This window comes from Aquarana catesbeiana, linkage group LG04, assembly GCF_042186555.1.
Source record: "Aquarana catesbeiana isolate 2022-GZ linkage group LG04, ASM4218655v1, whole genome shotgun sequence".
Lineage (NCBI taxonomy): Eukaryota > Metazoa > Chordata > Amphibia > Anura > Ranidae > Aquarana > Aquarana catesbeiana.
Genome location: NC_133327.1, coordinates 4,308,776 through 4,334,031, shown reverse-complemented (window position 1 = coordinate 4,334,031; position 25,256 = coordinate 4,308,776). Strand labels below are relative to the sequence as shown.

Below are 25,256 nucleotides of genomic sequence, written 5' to 3'. Positions count from 1 at the left end.
AGTAGTAGCAACTTCACCACACTGCACTGTATTGTGTAATGTGAACACCACCAGAAAAGTAGTGGCAACTGCACTTCGGCTGCACTATATTGTGTAATGTGTACACCACCAGAAAAGTATTTGCAACTGCATTACGGCTGCACTGTATTGTGTAATATGTACACCACCAGAAAAATAGTACCAACTGCACTACGGTTGTACTGTATTGTGTAATGTGTATACCACCAGGGAAGTAGTAGCAACTGCACTACGGTTGCACTGTATTGTGTGCTGTGTACACCACCAGAAAAGTAGTAGCAACTGTACCACACTGCACTGTATTGTGTAATGGGTACACCACCAGAAATGCAGTAGCAACTGCACTACAGCTGTACTGTATTGTGTAATGTGTACACCACCAGAAAAGTAGTACCAACTGCACTACAGTTGCACTGTATTGTGTAATGTGTACACCACCAGAAAAATAGTACCAACTGCACTATGGTTGCACTGTATTGGGTGCTGTGTACGCCACCAGAAAAGTAGTAGCAACTGCACCACACTGCACTGTATTGTGTGCTGTGTACACCACTATAAAACTAGCAACTTCACCACACTGCACTGTATTGTGTACTGTGTACACCACCAGAAAAGTAGTAGCAACTGCACTGCAGCTGCACTGTACTGTGTAATGTGTACACCACCAGAAAAGTAGTAGCAACTGCACTACGGTTGCACCATATTGTGTGCTGTGTATAGCAACAGAGAAGTAGTACCAACTGCACTACGGTTGCACTGTATTGTGTGCTGTGTTCACCACCAGAAAAGTAGTAGCAACTGCACCACACTGCACTGTATTGTGTAATGTGAACACCACCAGAAAAATAGTAGCAACTGCACCTCGGCTGCACTGTATTGTGTAATGTGTACACCACCGGAAAATTATTAGCAACTGCATTACGGCTGCACTGTATTGTGTAATGTGTACGTCACCAGAAAATTAGTACCAACTGCACTATGGTTGCACTGTATTGTGTGCTGTGTACACCACCAGGGAAGTAGTAGCAACTGCACTAAGGTGGCACTGTATTGTGTGCTGTGTACACCAACAAAAAAGTAGTAGCAATTGCACCACACTGCACTGTATTAAGTAATGTGAATACCACCAGAAAAGTAGTAGCAACTGCACTACGGTTGCACTGTATTGTGTAATGTGTACACCACCAGAAAAGTGGTAGCAACTGCACTGTGGCTGCACTGTATTGTGTAATGTGTTCACCACCAGAAAAGTAGTAGCAACTGCACTACGGTTGCACTGTATTGTGTAATGTGTACACCACCAGAAAAGTAGTAGCAACTGCACTGTGGCTGCACTGTATTGTCTACTGCGTACACCACCAGAAAAGTAGTAGCAACTGCACTACAGTTGCACTGTAGATATACTCTACACTGGATGCTGCAGAGTGTATATATATATATATATATATATATATATATATATATATATATATATATATATCTCAAAAAGGGGTTGTGACCTATCCACGCTGTTATTAGGGAGAGCACCAGCATGCCTCCATCCCAATGAATACAAAGAGATTAGAGGATAGAGGCGGGACTTTGCATGAGGCATGTTGGTGAGTGTGTTATACTAAATGGTATGTGTTAAGGTGTAGATATTGAAGATGAGTGCTATACAACGTAATGTCCACAGATAGTATTGTAGGATAATCATGGTATAAAAGTTTAATAGCATAGGTACTTAAGCCAGATAAAATCATAGAAATACACATCTTGGACCATAGTTGAACATGTTTACAACAGTATATTGACAGGTAGAGTTCCAATACTGGTAGTACAGTTGCAAAAAAAATACATTGTACAATGAATAGGTGCATCAATAGTTATTAACTCAACGCGTTTCTTGGCTTAAAGCCAATCATCAGGAGTCTGATGCAATTAAGCTGTATTGAGACAATGAAGTGTCTATTAATATATAGACAGATATTTATAGAAAAAGATACACTGATGCATGGTGCCTATGTCCTTTGGGCTACCGTGGCTGACGGTCTCTTGGGGTGTGCTCTCTGCCTCAACCCCGGGGGAGACTTTATGGACCCAGACCAAAACTGTATTTTACATATAGACCCTCATTTATGCATTATTTGTGAGTATCTAGCAACATACATTTTCAGTGTATCTTTTTCTATAAATATCTGTCTATATATTAATAGACACTTCATTGTCTCAATACAGCTTAATTGCATCGGACTCCTGATGATTGGCTTTAAGCCAAGAAACGCGTTGAGTTAATAACTATTGATGCACCTATTCATTGTACAATGTATTTTTTATTGCAACTGTACTACCAGTATTGGAACTCTACCTGTTAATATACTGTTGTAAACATGTTCAACTATCCAAGATGTGTATTTCTATGATTTTATCTGGCTTAAGTACCTATGCTATTAAACTTTTATACCATGATTATCCTACAATACTATCTGTGGACATTACGTTGTATAGCACTCATCTTCAATATCTACACCTTAACACATACCATTTAGTATAACACACTCACCAACATGCCGCAAAGTCCCGCCTCTATCCTCTAATCTCTCTCTCTCTCTCTCTCTCTCTCTCTCTCTCTCTCTCTCTCTCTCTCTCTCTCTCTCTCTCTCTCTATATATATATATATATATATATATATATATATATATATATATATATATATAGACTGTGTCTATATATATATATATATATATATATATATAATATATAAAATCTCAAATACACTGCCTGAAGTAGGTTAGAAATAGCACACCACAGAATGCACTGTAGAATGTAGATCTCTAGGCTACACTGACTGGATGCAGAGTATATATATATATATATATATATACACACTAGACTGACTGTATATATATATTAAATACACTGCCGCTAACTGAATAACCTGCCTGCTTAATCTAAATCAAATCTAAATCTAAATCTCTCCATCCACGCCAACAACACTACACAAGGCAGCCTTATATAGTGTCGGATGTGGACTTAGTCCCCAATGGCCAATTATGGCTCTCTTAGCAGAGGGCGCTGGGATTGGCCAAAGCATGCAGGTCAGGTGCATGCTTTGGCCAATCATCATAGAGCAATGCACTGTGATCTTGCAGTTCATTATGGGGCATTACGCGGGCGCTTGAATTTCCCGCGAACCCCCCATAATGTTCGATATTTGGCGAACGGGCGAACACCCGATATTTGACCCGAACATCAAGCTCATCCCTACCTGTCACACGCACAGCAGAACAGAGAACTGATCGCCCCTAATTAGCAAAGAGGCTTGCACCCCTTTTGTAATTAGCAGCAATTAATTTGCTCCATTTTTTTTAAAAAACATTACGTTTTTTATTTGGTTTTAACAAGAAATTAGCACAGGGCCAACATTTACAGATCAACAGAAGTGAGGTGGGTACAGAAATTACAGTGCTCAGATGTGTTACAGGTGTAAAGTACATAATCAATAAAACATTTTTAGTCGTTCAGCCAAATGTTCCATGCTTCTTGGATTTTTGTGGATGACAATGAGAGTTTCTCATAAATTTTGTTCATGTGGGCAATATCAATTACTTCTTCTTACTTAGGTTGGGAGCTAATGTTGACTTCCACCGCCTTAGAATTAGAGACCGGGCTGCTAGGAGTATGTGCGTGACAATGTGTCTGTAGTTCTTAGGGTAGTTATCTATACCTTTATTGAGAAGGACTAATTCAGGGCGAGGGGGGGGGGGGGGACACAAGCACACCTGTACATGAGAAAATGCATTTAAAAATTTGGTTTCCAAAGTCTGTTAATGTCGGGCACTCCCAGAAGACATGTAGTAGTTTCCCTACTTGGCCACAATTATGCAAGCATAAAGGAGAGTATGAGGAGGAGAATTTTGCCAACCAAAAGGGTGTATAATACCATCTGTTAGTGATTTTTAGGATCATTTCCCAGTGAGTAGTGTAGTGGGATGACTTGAAAACACAGTGGAGGGCATTTCACCATTGTTCTTGGGTAAATGTGCATTCCAACTTCTTTTCCCATTTCTGCATGGGATTGTAAAACTTGCAAAATGCTGTAGAAAAGAAAAATTTTCTTAGCTTTGTGTCCTGTGGACGTATATAGACGTTTCATGCTTTTGGGTGTGTGAATAATCTCTCTGGGGGGTATTTTGTTAAGAAGTTTAGTATATGGGTGAGTGTAAACATGTATGTTTGGGGTAGGCAAAATTCTCCTACCAAAAACTCTCTGGTTTTAAGCTTGTTACTGTCATACATCATATATCCTATATATATACATGCTTGATAAGATAGTTGGTTTTTAACAGAGGGATCAAGGCCTTTAGAATATTCAGAGGGAGAAGAGTGTTGGGTAGAAGATCATAAGAGTCATGGTGCTTGGACAGATGCCTCCACGCCTTCTGTGGGAAGAGGGAGCGATGTAAGATCCCAGGGATTCCACAAGTCACTCAGGAGCATCGTGCAGAGATCTCTAGATGGAGTTAGATTTGCTTCTATTTCCACCCTTGAGGGAGTTTCTCCTTTAAGGATCCAGTGTTTGGTTTGATCCAAGTTCACTGCCCAGTAATAATCTAGTAAATCTGGAATACCTGCAGCCCCCATGGATATATGTTTGATAAGAATGGGACCTGTGCAGCGCGCCCTCTTCCCCTTCCATATGAACTTATGGAGGAGACTCGACAAGGTTCTCAATCGTTTAATTGGGAGCAATATCGGGAGAGTTCGAAAAAGATATAGAAGTTGGGGTAGTATGTTCATCTTAAAGGCTGCTAGCCAACAACCCCCCCCCCCCCCCCCATGAGAGTTCAAAATTGGGAAATTCGGAGGTGGGATATTAGAGGAGATTAATTGGGATGTATTGGCTGTAAGGGTAATGCCCAGGTAATGTACTCTTTCCTTACTCCATGGAAATGAGAGTTGGGACTTAAGGGTATTTATTGTGGAGGTTTTTACTCCAAAATCTAAGATTACTGATTTTGAAGTGTTTACATTTGAAGTATTTTTTATGTTTAGAAGAGTGGTGCAATATTGTGCTTACACCACTCTTTGTTGATTCCCAACATTCTTTGATTCAAAGCATAGAGAAAATTAAGCACAGCATGTAAACCTCTGTAGCCTCTTCCCTTGTTTGCAGATCCCAAAGTCTCAGTGTTCAGAAAACTGTTTGCCAGGAACCAGGAAAGTCCAAAGACCGGGGATCCACTCCTGCTGCTATGACTGTGCCCAGTGCTCGGAGGGAGAGGTATCCAATGTCAGCGGTAAATGAACATGAATACTATCACAGATTTTGTTTCTTCCACATGTCTATAATAAATATTCACTCAATATTAAATGAGAAACACCATTCAAAATGCAATTGGTCATGCCTCTATGTCTACTCTTGAAGTGCTGTTTGTACAGTGAGGACTAATTTGATTTACAGAATGATAAAACTTTATCAACATTTGCTTGATAGAATTATTAGTATTTTTTTGTTAGATAACCTTGATAGGTGATGAGGTCACAATCCCAGAGGTAATTTCACAACTTAAATAGCCCCCATGCATTTGTTCATGAGCTTTTATTAGCAGGGACAATCAGTCCAAACGTCAGTTCAAAACATATGCTTGCTGCTCAGAAGTTCATCTAAAGGGCCTTTATAAATTATGGGCAAACCCCATGCTGAATTTTTTATGTGGGTATCCCCTTTATCATCTATCTCAGTCCCTCATCTAGAATAAAGGTCTGCTATAGATGAAAAAACCCTGCACACTTTAAGAAAGGAGCTGGGAATAGTTAAAGCAGAGTTCCACCCAAAAATGGAACTACCGCTTTAAGGGAAGGTGACCCCCTGACATGCCACATTTGGCATTTCATTTTTTTGGGGGGAGTGGAAAGGGTGGGGGTGAATGTTTTGTCCCCCCTTCCTGAACCATACCAGGCCACATGCCCTCAAAAGGTGAGGGGTACCTCCTGGCAAAGTACCTTGTTCCTATGTTGAGAAGGACAAGGAACTCTTTCCCACAAACCTGGCCCAGCGGTTGTGGAGTCTATGAGCTGGGGGTTTACAGAAATCTGGAAGCCCTCTTTAACAATAAGGGGCATCCATGTGCCGTCCTTTCATGTGAATGAGTCAGAGGTACATAGTATCCCTACTCATTCACAAAAAAAAATAAAGCGTAAATTAAAAAAAGCCCTGTTAACAAGTCCTTTAGTTTAAAAAAAAAAATCCTATGATCCACATCCATCGTCATCCAGCCATGTATATCCACATCAATCATGATTCCTACTGACTTTCCAAAAGAAAGAAAAATGGCAACTAATGTTAAATTGTACTACTTAAAGAGTAACTCCACTTCCATGGGGGAAAAAAGTAAATAAAGAAATAATAATATAGCTTATACAACTGCGACACAAATCATATTGTAATTGAATGTTATTAAAAAATACCTTTCCTTTTCAATTTTCAGCTCTGTAATTTTGGCTACCTGGTAGTGTTCTGTACACAGAATGTGTACTGAACATCCCCAAAATATAATTTCCTGGTTGTGTGATTGGCTCACAAATTTTCCCAGAAGTCTGCCTAAGATACAAGTCAGATTTCAGGCATTACCTTACAACAAAAAATGTCATTTTTGGTGAGATACTCCCAATAGGAACACTTCTAAAGGGATGCAGGGCCAGCAGATTTTCTCATTAGTGCTCTGCAGGTGCACAGCTGATTGATAGTTATGAAACCACTCCCATTAGACCCACTTAGAACAAGGGCACAGAGGAACAAACAGGAATTTCTTCAGAATAACAAAAGGTAAGAATCTGCAACAAAGTTTGTTAAAATCCTTGCAATGTACATAGATCACCCAGAGGGAAATGTTTTTTTCTCAACAAAAGTGGAGTTACGCTTTAAATTGTAAGTAGTGCGTTCATGACCAAATTACAGGGGTTGGAATAGCATTCAATGTCTTTCAAGTATAGCTTGTTCCAATACTATTGGTATGTTCACATTTTGAATTTTTGTTTTTTTTTTTTAGATTGTGGGAGCCATGTCAGTAGAATCCAATCTTTAGGAAATAAATGGGTATTCACGAAACATGTAGAGATTTATAATGTGCTTTATTTTCATATTCTTCTGGCATTTTTATGGAAAATTAACACAATTGTTCATGAATAAGATATGTAAATACAGCTATAAATTGTCCACAGTAAATCAGCTTGTGGTTTTAAACCTTGTTTGATTTAAAGATTTTTATTGCTTGATAGTAATAATAATAATAAAAAAAATTGTATTTTTTTGCATGGGGTTCTCTCTTAAAATGATACGCAGAGCTGGGAATTTTTCTTTGTTTTTGCTTGACATGCATCGCCCATTCATGTGCTCCTTGCTATTAAGGCCAGTTATAGGTTGAGGCAGTTGCTGTTTGTTTGTACCATTGGTTATTTGGTGAGTGGGTGCACTGGACAATTTTGCTGCCATTGTGCTGTTTGCTGGGTGTCCAGTGCACCCATGTGCCTTTAAGGAGGACTGGGCTCACTCCAGGCTTACCTGCCTTCAATCTATCCATTATTATTTATGTGTTCCTTCTATGGAGGCTCTAAACATTTATAGAGTTAGGACTGCAGATAATATTGGGGTGTCTTGTTGCAGCCTCTGCAGCTTACAAATATGTGCAAAATAAACCCCTGTTTTTAACATGAACTGTTAGACAGGACACTTTGGTTTGTTGCAGGCTGGCTGGTAAGTGAGCTGGGAATTTGTCATTGGTTTTGTTTGACATGGGCACCCTTCCATGTGCTCCTTGCTGTTAAAACCAGTTATGGGTTGGTCCAGTTGCCATTTGTTTGTACCCTAAAATCCATATCATACCTGAAGGGATAAGGGTCTGGAATAGATGGACGGAACCTGCGGTTGTTTGTTTACAAACAGAATGAAGCAGCTGAGAGTTGTCATTTTGTTGGCAATTTAAACACACTTTTGTCTTTTAAGTGTTGCACAGTAGGCCCAAACATGTTATTTATTGGAGATTTGCATTTATAATGATTCACATTAAGAATGACTAAAATTTATGCTCTGCATCAAACAGAATAAAAAATATATTATTGCATCGACACGTGTCCCCCAGGGAAGTATCCAGCCCCTCATGCCATTTGTTTGGCAATCCCTTGCCTATTAGCGCAGAAAATGGCGAGAGCTTTTTTTAACTTTCGGCTCCAATTGACTTCAAGTAATATTAAAGGATGTTTTTTTTTTAAATAACAAACATGTTATACTTACCTGCTGTGTGAAAAGGTTTTGCATTAAGTAGCCTCCTCTTATCGGATCCTCCACTAGCGCTCCTGGCCCTTTCCTCTTGCCAAGTCCCTCCATAGCATGCAGCTTGCTATTGGGGCAATCAAGCAGGCTCACTCTCGAGCCGATGCTCTTTCTGCCCACTCAGACACAGAGCACGGCTCAGCCCACTCTCTCCTCATTGGCTCACTGGCTGTGATTGACAGTAGCAGGAGGCAGAGACCCTGGAGAACAATGGAAGAGAACACAAGCACCTACTAAGTATATCTTTGGAAAACTTTAATAGGTTGAAAAGGACTGTTACTCACAAAAGTGATAAAATCACAGGCACATAGGTAGTGATACTGCACATCTGCGTCATCTTGGACTGGGGGAACATACGTTCGATGGTACAGGTTGACCGAACCAGGCTTGGGGTGTGTGGTCTGGTGAGTCGGTGGTTTCCGGTGGTTCCGGATCTCATGGAACGCACAGCGTGGCTGGTGTGATGTCACTTCCGAATCTGACCCGAGGAGGCCGACAACGCATTTGCGGATCATGCACTCCTTCTTCAAGCCGACGGCCTGAAGCCCCGGAAACCACTGGCTCACCAGACCGCAGACACCCCCTTGTTCAGTCAACCTGTACCATCTGATGTATGTTCCCCAAGTTCAAGATGACACACAGGGTCAGATGCGCATTGTCACTACCTATGTGCCTGTGATTTTATCACTTTTGTGAGTAACACCCTTTTTTAACCTATTAAAATTTTTCGAAACCTATACTTAGTAGGCGCTTGTGTTCTCTTTCAGTGTCCTCCTCCAGAGCTGTCTTCTTGCTCCTACACAAAGCTACCATCTTTGTGGGCTCTATATGGATTTTTATGGACTTTCTATGGACTTTTTATGGACTAATTTTTTGTACTTACAATTTTTATTGATTGTCCCTTTCCACAAGCCTGGTACCCAGAGAATAGCCTACAACAAGACAAATACTTTTCCCCAGACACTTGTTCTTACAAACATTTAATACGCATGAACACATTTGGACTGAAGATTGATTTTTTTTTTTTTTTGATTGATATTTATTTATTTAGAAAATTTCTAAGCCATACAAAACTGTTATAGAAACCAACCTTCTAGTCAAATGAATAACATCAACTATACATTATTGAATGAAATGGAACATTATTTATGTGCCCTTTTTTTATCTTCCAGACAGTGAAAATTGCCAACAATGCAGATATGATGAATGGCCCAATGAGAAGAAGGATCGCTGTGTCCCGAAACTGCTGAATTTCCTGTCTTACTCTAATGACCCTCTTGGAATGGTCTTTGCCTTGTTCTCCTCCATTCTTTGTGCTATGACTGGACTGATATTACTGGTCTTTATTTCACACCAAGACACATCCATTGTAAAAGCCAACAACAGGAACCTGAGCTTCACCCTTCTGATCTCCATCATGTTGAGTTTCCTCTGTGTTTACTTATTCCTTGGATGCCCTAATGATATAACCTGCTTGTTACGCCAAGTTTCATTTGGAATCCTCTTCACGATTTCCATCTCTTGTGTTCTTGCAAAAACCATTATAGTTTGTGTAGCATTTAAAGTCACCAAACCTGGCAGTTTGTGGCAACACTGGCTAGGAACCAAACTTTCTAAAGCCATAGTCATCTCATGTTCATCTATTCAAGTTATAATTTGTATCATCTGGCTGTCAGTCTCTCCTCCCTTCAAAGAACTGGACACCTCTTTTTATCAGGACAAGATCATCGTTCAGTGTAATGAAGGGTCAGTTATTGGGTTTTATTCTGTTCTTGGTTACATGGGGTTTCTAGCAGCTGTAAGTTTTGTTCTGGCTTTCACGGTGAGGACTTTACCAGACAGTTTTAATGAGGCCAAATATATCACCTTCAGCATGCTGGTGTTCTGCAGTGTGTGGATTGCCATGATCCCAGCCTATCTGAGCACCAGAGGAAAGTACATGGTGGCTGTAGAGATATTCGCCATACTGAGCTCCAGTGCCGGGGTTTTAGGTTGTATATTTCTCCCCAAATGTTACATAATCTTATGGAGACCAGAACGTAACACTAAAACATATGTAATGGAGAAAAGAGTTTTACAATAAATTGAACAATTATTAATTAATACATAGTATGATATGGTTTTAAGATTTTGTCTATTGCATTTTTAGCAATGCTAGAGGGTCATTCATTATGACCCTACATGTTTACCTTTAGACTAAAGATTTGCCTTAAAACACACACAAAAAAACAAATGCTAGTTCAATATGGCACTAAGTGCATAACTGTCCCCTTATTAATGTGCCATAGAAAAAAATAGTGTATGATCCAAAATTGTGTAATAATGTGGCTTCAAAAATAATAATAAATAATTATAAAAGTGGACATAAACACCAATAAACTCAACAGTGTCCAAAGATGAGCTAAAACTGATCACAAAGTAATAAAGTGTTCGAAAATTGAAATAATTGTAGCATAATTTCTTTTTTCATTTCTGTGTGATAGCGATCGAAATATCCACCCTTAAAAATCCATACCAAAACACCACGTGCTGTCTTCCACCCCACACATGGATCTGCACTCCCCAAAGGGTATTGCCACGCTTTCACAGATATGGCATTTGGCTCATGAGATCCCAAAAGATAAATCCACCTCTTCAATCAGTGAGCTGTCTTTAGATGTGTGCATGTGATCTCTCCAGTAATGAGCATACAGGGAATAAAGCTATACATAGCATGAAACTGTAGGGTTAAAAATGTTTTATTATTAAATAGCCATTACACTTAAATTTCAAATGGGCAGCAAAGCATCCAGTATATCCACAGTGGACCACAGAAGTGAGTAGAGACCACTACCACCTGTTTATCACACACCGCCGGCTGCACTGTGAGAAGAGACACTGCCTGATGCACCACTGAATTCCATCAGTCAATACACATACAAAGCCTTGCTCCACCCTAACATGTTTCATTGGAGGGACCCGCAAAAGATGAATTTTTCTTTCTAGATTGGATTCATGTCTATATCTGGCTCTGTTGCATTAGGAGTCTCAGTCATAGTGGTGAATAATATGATGTGTTATCAATAAGGGAAAATATTTTTGTATTTTTTTAATACATGTTTTTATTTGTTCTATGTTTGATTGCTGAGAAAGTTCCATGAAAGGCTTTAAACAATTCTTATCCAGATTTATTAGGGATGGAGGCAACCCCTACCTACATTTGAAGGGATAGAATATTTTTCCCAAAGACCTTTTATTGTAACTTACGTTAAAACAAAAGAGAGATAAAAATATTTACAGAGTAATTAGCTATATGCCCAGAACCTGTGGTCAGAATGCCTTGTAGCTTAAAGTAATTGTAAAGTCTCATTTAAAAAAAAAAACAAAAAACAAACATGTTATACTTACCTCCTCTGTGCTTTTGTTTTTGCACAGAGAAGCCCAGATCCTCCTCTTCTTGGGTCCCTCTTTGCTTCTCCTGGCAAGCAGCTTGTTATGGGGACACCCAAGCTGTGTCCATTCAGACACAGAGCTGCCATTCGGCCCCACCCCCTATCTTTCCTGATTGGCTAGCCGACTTTGATTGACAGCCGTGGGAGCCAATGGCACCCCTGATGTGTCTCAGCCAATCAAGAAAGAGAGTCCCGGACAGGCGAAGGGACTTGAGGACATCATTGGACAGAGATGGGGCTCAGGTAAGTATTAGAGGGGTGCTGGGGAGGCTGCTACACACAGAAGACTTTTTATCTAAATGCATAGAATTAGAAACATAGAAAAACCTTCTGCCTTTACAACTCTTTTAACCATAGGTGTACAAACAGACTCATCAGTACAACAACTAACAAGTATTTAGAATTTACATAGTATAGCTAAAACAGAGTACATAGTACAAGGCTGGTTGCACTATTGCTGAAACAAAAATAAGGTTATTGGATTTCTTTTTCTTTTTTTGGCTTGATTTTGAAGACTTACTAACACAATAATCTTCCATTTTAGAATCAAATACATGTGAGTTTTTTAAGCTATGCTTAATTTGATCTATCTTCTTATCATTTACTTCATCTGAAATTCAGATTTTGTTTACCTTGTCTGTTATAATTGCCCCACGAGGTGGAGAAATGAGTGAATCACATGGAATATTTTTTCTCTCCCCTGGTATTTGCACAACATCATTATACAATGTTATATAATGTATAAGACCCCAATGTCTGACACTATAAAGTGTGAGCTAATTAAAGGTTGCCTTGGGTAAACATCTCACCAAAAATAACATATATGTTGTAGAAGATGTGTCAGGGTCCAGATCTGAACCAGGAACCCATGCAGTGTCTGCCTGAAGCTCTTCTGTTTGTGCCACCTGAGATGCTGGACAGCTCCCTATCTGACATTTGGAAAACTTTGTCTGGTATCTTGCTTCTGGTGAACATTGAAGTCATTGCTCCTCCCATGAATTTTCTGATTTAAGCCATGTCCTTGTACTTCCTGCCAGATTATTGGGCTCTCTCTTGCTGATATCTGGCTCCTTTTCATACCTTCAGCTGTCTTTATCTTCTCCACCTTTATATATTGACCCTTGGCTTGTTCATTGACTTTGCTTCCATCTGATCCAGTCCAGCTACTACTCATTACTGTTCTTTTGGCATTAATCAACTACACTTCTGCTTGCTCTCCTCCTGCTGGGGCAATCCTGAGGGCCACAACCTGGCATTAGCTTGCAGCAAAACACACCTCCACCATCAGGAGCTCTGGTGAAGAACGGCTAGTGCTTAGACCCCATACCTTGGGTGAGCCTATGTCATCTGCTAAGCAGTTCTTTTTGTGCATCAATCCAGCTGACTACTTGTGAATCTCTCAACTGCTACAGCCACTGGCCTTCGAAAATTACGTTTTTGAAGGTGTTCTTCGCCCCAACGCTGTATAGAAGGCCTCCAAGTTGCCAGATTGTGTTGGATTTTACAGAAAATGACTGCGCTGAAGTTTGACATTGAATAGTCATTTTAATAACATTAAGAATACAATATGGTTTGGGTAGCAATTTTATAGGCTTTATGAAATGTTTTATTTGCTATTTTATTACACAAAAGTGGAGTTACCCTTTAAGCAATAAGAATCCTTAATGCAAAGAGTGACACCTTCAGGGACATTTTATGAAAAAAACGCACAAACAACAGGATAATGACATAAAGACTTTAGGGCACAATCTTGAAGATTATATATTTTTTTTCAAGAATAATTTGTTGTTCATGGAAAAATATGTGTGCATTTGTTGTAATTATCAATGCCATTTCTCCACTAAAAACAATGTTCTGAAGCCATATTCATTCATCTTAAGTTATTTTAGAAGTAGACAAGGGGGAATATGTGCTGTGGTTAGAATTGCTTGTTACAACTCCATATTATATAATATAAAAAATAAAATGTTATTGTAAATCATGTTGGAAAAGTGACAACTAAAACTGGGAGAGAGAGAGAGAGAGAGACTGACTAAAAATCCATGAATTGAATGGCTTTCTTGGACAAAACTGTATCAGTCCTACTATTTGGTTATAAGGAATAAGAAGGTGGATCTGTAGAATTTTACAGGATCTACTATTCTCATAACATTGGCTTTTCTATCTCTATATGTCTTAAGTGTTTATCAGTTTGTGTCACACGCCTACTAAGTGTATGTTCTAAAAAACAGACGGGCTTTATTTTGGCTTATTCAGAGCCCCAAGCTTGAACCATTTATGGTGGCTTCCTACATGGAGACCCAATATATAATAAATAAATAGAAAATGAATGACACATGAACAGAGAGCAAGAACTTTGCAGGTAATGTCAGAAATAACGGCAAAGTCCGTACAGAATGAACCATATATACTCAATCATCCATTATGGAATCGATCCAGAGCCATTATTAAAATAGAGAATGAGAAGAATCAAAATTAAAGGGAAAGAATAACTGCTTTTTATTGGTGAAAATGGTACTGGGAAATTCTTTTTGAACCACTTCCCGCCCGCCATATAGTAGAATGATAGCCAGAAAGTGATTCAGTTATCCTGACTGGGCGTCATATGACATCCAGAAGGATAACAAGCTAGCATGCGCCCACGGGGGCGTTCAGCGCAGCGATTGGGTATGGCACGTGTCCCCTGGACACAGGCCATCCCCAAACAGGGTAAACAGTAAATGAAATTGGCTATTTACCACGTGATCAGCTGTGTCCAATCACAGCCGGTCACATTTGTCAACATTACAGGGGGCACGCACCTCTGTGATCAGGAATGGCGTGTGTCCCTCAGACATAGCCCATCCCCAATCAAGGGAAACAGCCAATGAAATTGGCTGTTTACCACATGATTGGCTATGTCTAATGACAGCCGGTCTCAAGTGTAAACAAAGAGCAGTTATTAGCAGATCCCTGCTTCCTCTCCTCACACACTGATCATGTGAGGAGAGAGCAGGGATCAGTGAGTAATCTAGTGTTTGTCTGCATTTACTGTACACCACACAGCCCCCGCCCCCAATAAGGAGAACCTGTTACCAGAGTGCTGTCACACAGTCCATCTGGATCTGTCACAGTCAATCTAGATCTGTCACACAGCCCATCTGTCACACAGTCCATCTGGATCCGTCACACAGGCCTGCCATTAGTACCACCATTGGTACCGCCATCAGTACCGTCACACAGGCCCGCCATCAGTACTGCCATCAGTAACATCACACAGGCCCGTCATCAATGGCTTGTCAGTACCACCAGCAGTACCGTCACACAGGCCAGACATCAGTACCACCATCAGTACCGTCACACAGGCTTGCCATCAGTGACTTGTCAGTATCACCAGGAGTAACATCACACAGGCCCTCTTTCAGTACTGCCATCAGTACCGTCACACAGGCCCGCCATCAGTACCACCATAATATCTCAAAGAGTTTACACAGGGCAGGGATATAACATCCTTACTATGTCGGATGATGAGAGCAGCGGGGAGATCTCATCATCCAATTCTGGTTCGGAATACGAGCCAGTAGATGGTAGTGGATTGGAGACTGAGTCAGCGAAGGAAACCATCCCTCCTAAAAGAATAAGGAGATCAGGACCAAGATCAGAAGACCTGCCTTCCACCAGCAGCGCTAGACCCCATGAAGAGGATCCCAGTACCAATACTGGAATTGCACACCCAACCCGAAGAATCCAGGCCCAGTCCTACCTTCCCAATGCCCTGGCAAAACCCTTATGGTTGCCTGCCAACTCAGGGTCCACTATAATCCCCCATTTCACCGCACAGCCAGGTGTGCAGCCCAACACTACAAATGTTTCCCAATTAGATTATTTGTATTGATTTTTCCCAGAAGATTTGCTGCAGTATATGGTGGACCAAATAAATCTCTATGCAGAGCAATTTATTGCCACCAACCCCAATTCATCCTATGCCCGTATGTTCCATTTGCGACGCCTCACACTGGATGAGTTAAAATAGTTTTTGGGACTTACATTCAATATGGGGCTTACAAAGAAGAATGAACTGCATGCTTACTGGTCCACCAACCCCATCCACCACATGCCGATATATTCTGCTGTCATGTCCAGGACACGCTATGACATGATTATGCTTTTCCTACATTTTAACGACAATTCGCAGTGCCCTCCCTGAGATCATCCAAACCACAACAAATTGTACAAAATACACCCCCTAATAAATTCTATTTCAAAGCGATTTGCTGAAGTGTTTGTCCCTGACCAAAATATTTATGTGGACAAATCCCTTATCCGCTTTACTGGCCAGCTGCAGTTCAAACAATATGTTCCCAGCAAAAGGGCCAAAATGGGTTAAAATGTAATAAATTGTGTGATAGATACGTGTACACCTTCCGCGTGTATGAAGGCACAGACTCCTAGCTCCAGCCCCCTGAGTGCCCCACATATATTGGAACCAGTGGTAAAATTGTCTGGGAGCTGGCATACCCCCTGTTCAAACAACGGTATCATTTATATGTGGACAATTATTATACCAGCTTGCCCGTTTTTCATCACCTGCACCGTAACAAAAGGCTACAAAACAGGGAATCTGCATTTATGAGAAATGAGTAAGTGTTGGCCATGAAGTGGAGGGACACATCTTCTCTACTATCCACAATGAAACCTTGGTGGAGATTCAGAGAAGACGCGGCCCTGTTGTAAAGCCTGAATGTGTCCACAACTATAATCTCTTTATGGGGAGTGGATTTAAATGACTAGATGCTACAACCATATTTGTCGACCCGAAAGTCCTGTTACTGGTATAAAAAAGTTGCATTTCATCTTTTTCATATGGCCATGTGTAATTTGTATGTCTGCTACCAAAAATCAACCAAAAACCAAGCCATCACCTACCTCAAATATATTAAAGACATTCTCACTGCCCTGATTTACCAGCAAGGTCCCACCCCAGGAAGCATTGGCTCTGATAGTGTGAGTCGACTTCATGAGCAACATTTCCCCTATAACATAAGTACGCTCCATTGAATGACATTGGTGAAACCAGTCTGGGACCAGCACTGCTGGATCTGAGGGACTCTCCTAGCTGCCGGGGGAAGAACTCCTCCACTGAGAGTGAGGGGGCAGCAAAGGGAAAGGAAAGACAGATTCTGTTGGTAGGGGACTCAATTCTTAGAAGGACAGAGAGGGCAATCTGTAACCAAGACCTGAAGCACCGAACAGTATGTTGTCTACCGGGCGCTCGGGTTCGGCACATCACGGATCTTGTGGACAGATTACTGGGAGGGGCTGGGGAAGACCCGGCTGTCATGGTGCACATTGGCACCAATGACAAAGTCAGAGGCAGATGGAGTGTCCTAAAGAATGATTTTAGGGACTTAGGAGCTAAATTGAGGAAGAGGACCTCCAAGGTAGTATTCTCAGGAATACTACCGGTACATCGAGCCACACCAGAAAGGCAGAGGGAGATTAGGGAAGTAAACAAGTGGCTGAAGAGCTGGTGTAGTAAGGAGGGGTTTGGGTTCCTGGAGGACTGTGACGACTTCTTAGTCGGTAACCGGTACTATAGAAGGGACGGACTGCACCTAAATGAGGAGGGTGCAGATCTGCTGGGAATGAAGATGGCCAAAAAGTTAGAGGGGTTTTTAAACTAGGCGATGGGGGGGAGGGTTCAGAGACAGAGATAGCCAGCGTGGAAGATATTACAGAGGGTAGTATTGGGGGCATTAGTGGTAGGTTAACCAATGCACAAAAACACAAGGTGAGTATAGTAGCAAGTCCTAGTTGCAATCTCGAAACACCCAATACGAGGACAATATGCGACCGGTCTAAACTATGTGGCATGTTCACCAATGCCAGGAGCATGGCGGACAAGATGGGTGAACTAGAGATACTGTTGTACGAGGAGGATTTGGATTTTGTGGGAATTTCAGAGACCTGGTTCAACAGCTATCATGATTGGCTGGCAAACATTCAAGGGTATACCCTATACCGCAAGGATAGAGAGGGTAAAAAAGGGGGAGGGGTATGCCTAGATATCAAGAATAATGTACAAGTGAATGTGAGAGATGACATCACTGAGGGAGCTAGAGAGGAGGTGGAATCCTTATGGGTAGAGCTCCAAAGGGATTAAGCTAAGGGGAAAATAATACTGGGAGTATGCTATAGGCCCCCTAACCTGAGGGAGGAAGTGGAGACGGATTTCCTATCACAAATTGGATTAGCAGCAAGGATGGGAAGTGTTATCATAATGGGGGATTTTAATTATCCAAACATAGACTGGGCGGAGGGAACCGTGCATTCATTTAAGGCTCACCAGTTCCTTAATGTCTTGCAGGACAATTTTATGGGTCAGATGGTAGACGCACCAACTAGAAATAAAACATTACTGGATCTACTGATTACCAACAATACAGACCTGATCACGGATGTGGAAATACGGGGCAATTTAGATAACAGCGATCACAGGTCAATTAGTTTCAGTATAAATCACATAAATAGGAAACATAAAGGGAATACAAAGACACTGAATTTCAAAAGAGCCAACTTCCCTAAACTACAAACCTTGTTAAAAGGCTTAAATTGGGATAAAATATTAGGAACAAAGAATACGGAGGAGAGATGGGTTTGCTTTAAGAGCATATTAAATAAGGGCATTAGCCAATGTATCCCATTGGGTGATAAATTTAAAAGAGCGAACAAAAATCCTGGATGGCTTAACTCCAATGTAAAAATGCATATAAAAGCAAAGGAGAAGGCCTTCAAAAAATACAAGGTTGAGGGATCATCCTCAGCATTCAGACTTTATAAAGAATGCAACAAGAAATGTAAGGGTGCAATTAGGACGGCTAAGGTAGAACATGAAAGACACATATCGGAGGAGAGCAAAAAAAATCCCAAGAAATTCTTTAAGTATGTAAACAGTAAAAAAGGGAGGACAGACCATATTGGCCCCATAAAGAATGAGGAAGCACATCTGGTTACAAAGGATGGGGAGATGGCGAAGGTATTGAATTTATTCTTCTCCTCAGTCTTCACGAGTGAATCGGGGGGCTTCAGTAACCAAAACTGCAGTGTTTATCCTCATGACACAACACAGGAAGCACCTCCATGGTTAACAGAGGACAGAATTAAAATTAGAACAAAAAGAGGGAAATCTTGCGAGCCACAATGATCCAGTGCTCAATGTGCATAAATGTGAAACTCCTAAACAAACAAAATATATGTAGATAACTGTGAATATCTAGCCGCACACGCAGTTCACGTATTCATATCCGTGCACAAGTATAGAAAAAATTATTTGCGCTGCGCTTGATATCAAAAAATTAAATAAAGTGGTATCAAAGATCCCTAGTGTATAAATATCAAATACGACTTACAAATTTCTATATGTGGTGTGTATCTTAACCTCTATATTATGCTTACATATCAAACACTAAGAGTGCAATGTGCATGTACACTCACGCCAAAGCAAACATAATCAAGTGATATATCAGATAACATGCAATATCTCACATCTAGTGTAGCATGCACAAAATCAAATCACATGAACATGAAATAACATAAAAGTGCTTGGTGCTTTTTAAACGCAATCAAAATAATTTGATCTTGGTGATCTCTTTATAATAAAGTGTCCATAAAATGTCCAAATTAAAAGTGCATCTGTGTTCAGCGAAATCCAACACATCAGGTGCAAATAAATCCAAGTGCTGCAATCAACTGTGATGAATCCTGGAAACCCCCCAAAGTGATTGCGCTCACCTCAAAGCGTGTGACACAGTGGCTAACTATGTCAAATCACGCTTGGTAGCCCCTCTATGGGCTCTGCAAGGTCATATAGATCCGATCTCCACTCACTTTAGGTTGACAAGGCTCCATAGACATCCATATATAGAATGAAGAGAGACTACATAGTGTAATACTATCAACCACTATTTTATTAAAATATAAAAAAATCGCTTCCCCCAAAAGGGGTACTCACATTCTCCTGGTGCTGCTGTGCACCAGACAATAAAGCGCAGTGTAAAATCGCTAGTTAATGTGCCGCAGGGAATGTTTTTCCTCCTAGCTCAGCTGTATGCTTCTCGTCCGTCCTGGCCCCTCCCCTACGCGTGTTCGACACAGGGGGGTCACGTGTCTTCATCAGGGGGATGTGATTGGACGGATGCTCTATCACCTAAATACTCTCCCGGTGGCCATTTTGCCTGAGATCGCAGACTAGATCCTAATGGGCTACATTACTCTATCTCCTGTATTGCGAATCAATACAAAGACGCTGCATAGTTATAAGCTGTCACTATGTACCCAATTTTAAACCTATACTAATCCAGGACGGAGCATTTAGGAGGAAAAAACAAGATGCCCCGCTGCACCAAACATAGCTATACTTATTACAATGCATATTTATTAACATAAAACCGATCATTAAAATATATGGTATAAGCGATACAAAGGACAATCAAAACGATAAAAGTGAATAAAATAAGATAAAACAATATTAAACAACCTTACATATCACAAATTTTCTTCCTCAGAATATCTCTAATATATTGCGAATGCTACCCCATATACAATATGCTAGGGGTTGCCATATGCCATAACTGTCATGGGACCTGTATATCTGAGTGAAAACATACAAGTGCCAAATTTGAGTGAAAACGCACAAGTGCCAAATTTAAAAAACAGCAGTCACCATACCCCATTAACCCTTACATCATTAAATCTTTTTATTAATCATCTGCAATTTCCAAATGAGGAGGAAGGAGGTGGGAGGTATGGGGGGGGGGGGGGTGAGGGATGGTTGGTTCGATTGCATCTCCGAAACAATAACAATATGAAGGGGGGTTAATATCTTGCTTGTGTGTAAAATCTTGTAAAGTAAATAAAATAGATCTATACCTTAAAGTGGCATACATAAATTATTCAACTTACTTCAACCCACATATATCTTGAGAGTAAATAAAAACTTTAAATTCAATTAAAAATTACTTAAAAAACATGTGAGATCAAACTCTTTGTTCAAGCCGCCAGGCGACAAGGAGCCAAGCTGGTAAATCCACCAGGATTCACATTTGCTAATGTCCCTGGTGTAATTGGAGCCTCTCCAGTTACGTTTAGGTGCTTCAATTCCCCAAAATTTCATATCTTGCGTACTCTGATTATGAACCCTTTTAAAATGTATGGAGAGGTGATGTTTATCGTGTCCCTTTCTTATATTTCTTACATGCTCCTCCATACGATCTTTCAAAGCTCTAGTAGTACGGCCCACATAAATAAGATTACAGGGACATTTGATCGCGTATACCACCCCTATCGTGTCGCAAGATATAAAATCCTCTATGGTATGCAACTTACCCCTATGGGGATTAGAGAACTCCTTCACTCTCTTGTTATTAGAAGGTACCCTGACACAACTATAACATCTTCCACAGCCGAAAAAACCTTTCAGATTCCAAAACATTTTGGGCTTTGGTGGAGGTGGTTCTACTATATTGTGTACTAGCCTATCACGTAACGAGGGCGCCTTCTTGTAAACAATCTTAGGTTTATCGGACAATAGGTCTTTTAGGTGAGTATCTTGTTTGAGTACGCTCCAATATTTCTTTAAAATCATCTCTACATCCTTACTTTGTAAACTGTAATCTAAAACAATACAAGTACCATCAAATTCTTTATTTCCCACAGCTGCGTTTTTGTCTCTCAGTAAATCATCCCTACTCAGGTTCCTGACCATATTTCTTTCTCTTTTCAGAAATTCTTTTCGGTATCCTTTATCTAAAAACATTCCTTCTAACCTATCTGATTGAGTTTCAAAGTCATCTTCAAGCGTGCAGTTTCTCCTCATCCTCATAAATTGGCCCCTGGGAATGTTATCAAGCCATGGTTTATGGTGACAGCTCGTAGTGGAAATATAGGAGTTACGATCTGTAGCTTTGAAAAAGGACCTCGTAATCATACCTTCTGATGTGTTGAGTATCTCCAAATCCAGGAAGTGTATACGGTCCTTATTTATATCCCAAGTCAAAGAGATATTACGATCATTATCATTCATGGTTTCTAATAGCGTCATTAATGATTCTTTACTCCCCTTCCACATGATTATAAGATCGTCAATAAACCTTTTATATAACACCATATCTGTATACTGTTCAACCATTACTGAATCCTCCTCCCACTTGGCCATATATAGGTTTGCTACGCTCGGGGCGAATTTAGCGCCCATAGCAACGCCCTTTATTTGCAGGAAGAATTTATTATTATACCAAAAGAAATTATGATGTAAACAAAAATCCAGACATTTCAAAATAAATCCACATAGGCCTTTATCAATCCCTTCCTCTTTATCAAGGGCCCATTTCACTGCTTCCAAGGCGCCCTCATGGTCAATGTTGGTATATAACGATGACACGTCTCCCGTAGCCATAATTATATCATTTTCCATGTTCAGTTCTTTTATCAATTGAAGGGTGTGCTTAGTGTCTTTAAGATAAGCACGTGTCTTTTTTACCAGAGGTTGTAAATGTAGATCTATATATTCCCCGAGCCTTGAGGTTAAGGACTCGATCCCACTCACAATGGGTCTTCCCGGGGGATTAGAACTATCCTTATGAATTTTCGGTAAGTAGTATATTACAGGAGTCCTGCTAACCGTGGGAATTAGATATTTGGCTTCTTGTTTATTTAAAAAGTTGCTGTCCACACCGTGTTTGATAATGAAATCTAGTTCTTTCCTAAAAACCTTCGAAGGATCAGTGCTCAGCATCTGATACGTACTGTTATCACTCAGTATTCTGTTCATTTCATCTTTATATTGCTGCAGTGAAAGTACTACGATGCCCCCCCCCTTTATCCGCTGGTCGTATTATTATGTCAGTTCTCCTCTCTAATGAATCCAGTCCTTGAGACCTCTATGCTCATATGCCTTCTTGATGGGTAATTGTTCCAGCTCAGTAATGACCAATTTCTTAAAGAGATCCACATATCTATTGTTGGCTATGTGTGGGTTGAAAACGGAGTTATTGCGCAGATTCGTAAATTTATTACTTACAGCGGTTCTTTCTACTGGATTTAGGGCGTAATATTTTTTAATATTAAGCTTCCTAATGAGTTTTTGCACCCCTATATAAGTCTCAAACTTGTTTAACCCCTTCTTAGGTGCAAATTTAATACCCCTATCAAGAGTTAAAATTTCTTCCTACCTATCAAGAGAAGAAATTTTAACTCTTGATAGGGGTATTAAATTTGCACCTAAGAAGGGGTTAAACAAGTTTGAGACTTATATAGGGGTGCAAAAACTCATTAGGAAGCTTAATATTAAAAAATATTACGCCCTAAATCCAGTAGAAAGAACCGCTGTAAGTAATAAATTTACGAATCTGCGCAATAACTCCGTTTTCAACCCACACATAGCCAACAATAGATATGTGGATCTCTTTAAGAAATTGGTCATTACTGAGCTGGAACAATTACCCATCAAGAAGGCATATGAGCATAGAGGTCTCAAGGACTGGATTCATTAGAGAGGAGAACTGACATAATAATACGACCAGCGGATAAAGGGGGGGGCATCGTAGTACTTTCACTGCAGCAATATAAAGATGAAATGAACAGAATACTGAGTGATAACAGTACGTATCAGATGCTGAGCACTGATCCTTCGAAGGTTTTTAGGAAAGAACTAGATTTCATTATCAAACACGGTGTGGACAGCAACTTTTTAAATAAACAAGAAGCCAAATATCTAATTCCCACGGTTAGCAGGACTCCTGTAATATACTACTTACCGAAAATTCATAAGGATAGTTCTAATCCCCCGGGAAGACCCATTGTGAGTGGGATCGAGTCCTTAACCTCAAGGCTCGGGGAATATATAGATCTACATTTACAACCTCTGGTAAAAAAGACACGTGCTTATCTTAAAGACACTAAGCACACCCTTCAATTGATAAAAGAACTGAACAAAATCCAGTAGAAAGAACCGCTGTAAGTAATAAATTTACGAATCTGCGCAATAACTCCGTTTTCAACCCACACATAGCCAACAATAGATATGTGGATCTCTTTAAGAAATTGGTCATTACTGAGCTGGAACAATTACCCATCAAGAAGGCATATGAGCATAGAGGTCTCAAGAAAGGACTGGAACTGAACATGGAAAATGATATAATTATGGCTACGGGAGACGTGTCATCGTTATATACCAACATTGACCATGAGGGCGCCTTGGAAGCAGTGAAATGGGCCCTTGATAAAGAGGAAGGGATTGATAAAGGCCTATGTGGATTTATTTTGAAATGTCTGGATTTTTGTTTACATCATAATTTCTTTTGGTATAATAATAAATTCTTCCTGCAAATAAAGGGCGTTGCTATGGGCGCTAAATTCGCCCCGAGCGTAGCAAACCTATATATGGCCAAGTGGGAGGAGGATTCAGTAATGGTTGAACAGTATACAGATATGGTGTTATATAAAAGGTTTATTGACGATCTTATAATCATGTGGAAGGGGAGTAAAGAATCATTAATGACGCTATTAGAAACCATGAATGATAATGATCGTAATATCTCTTTGACTTGGGATATAAATAAGGACCGTATACACTTCCTGGATTTGGAGATACTCAACACATCAGAAGGTATGATTACGAGGTCCTTTTTCAAAGCTACAGATCGTAACTCCTATATTTCCACTACGAGCTGTCACCATAAACCATGGCTTGATAACATTCCCAGGGGCCAATTTATGAGGATGAGGAGAAACTGCACGCTTGAAGATGACTTTGAAACTCAATCAGATAGGTTAGAAGGAATGTTTTTAGATAAAGGATACCGAAAAGAATTTCTGAAAAGAGAAAGAAATATGGTCAGGAACCTGAGTAGGGATGATTTACTGAGAGACAAAAACGCAGCTGTGGGAAATAAAGAATTTGATGGTACTTGTATTGTTTTAGATTACAGTTTACAAAGTAAGGATGTAGAGAGGATTTTAAAGAAATATTGGAGCGTACTTAAACAAGATACTCACCTAAAAGACCTATTGTCCGATAAACCTAAGATTGTTTACAAGAAGGCGCCCTCGTTACGTGATAGGCTAGTACACAATATAGTAGAACCACCTCCACCAAAGCCCAAAATGTTTTGGAATCTGAAAGGTTTTTTCGGCTGTGGAAGATGTTATAGTTGTGTCAGGGTACCTTCTAATAACAAGAGAGTGAAGGAGTTCTCTAATCCCCATAGGGGTAAGTTGCATACCATAGAGGATTTTATATCTTGCGACACGATAGGGGTGGTATACGCGATCAAATGTCCCTGTAATCTTATTTATGTGGGCCGTACTACTAGAGCTTTGAAAGATCGTATGGAGGAGCATGTAAGAAATATAAGAAAGGGACACGATAAACATCACCTCTCCATACATTTTAAAAGGGTTCATAATCAGAGTACGCAAGATATGAAATTTTGGGGAATTGAAGCACCTAAACGTAACTG

At 40.2% G+C, this 25,256-nt stretch overlaps 1 protein-coding gene across 1 annotated transcript in view; it reads left to right on the top strand.

Annotated features, from left to right (window-relative positions):
• LOC141141099 (vomeronasal type-2 receptor 26-like) overlaps positions 1–10,609 on the top strand; it is a 77,352-nt gene extending 66,743 nt beyond the window's left edge. The window contains exons 9-10 of the mRNA XM_073628809.1: positions 5,174–5,297; positions 9,502–10,609. Coding sequence (XP_073484910.1) covers positions 5,174–5,297; positions 9,502–10,412 — 1,035 coding nt within the window. The 3' untranslated portion in view covers positions 10,413–10,609. The remainder of the gene's footprint in view (positions 1–5,173; positions 5,298–9,501) is intronic.
• Positions 10,610–25,256: the final 14,647 nt, after the last annotated feature.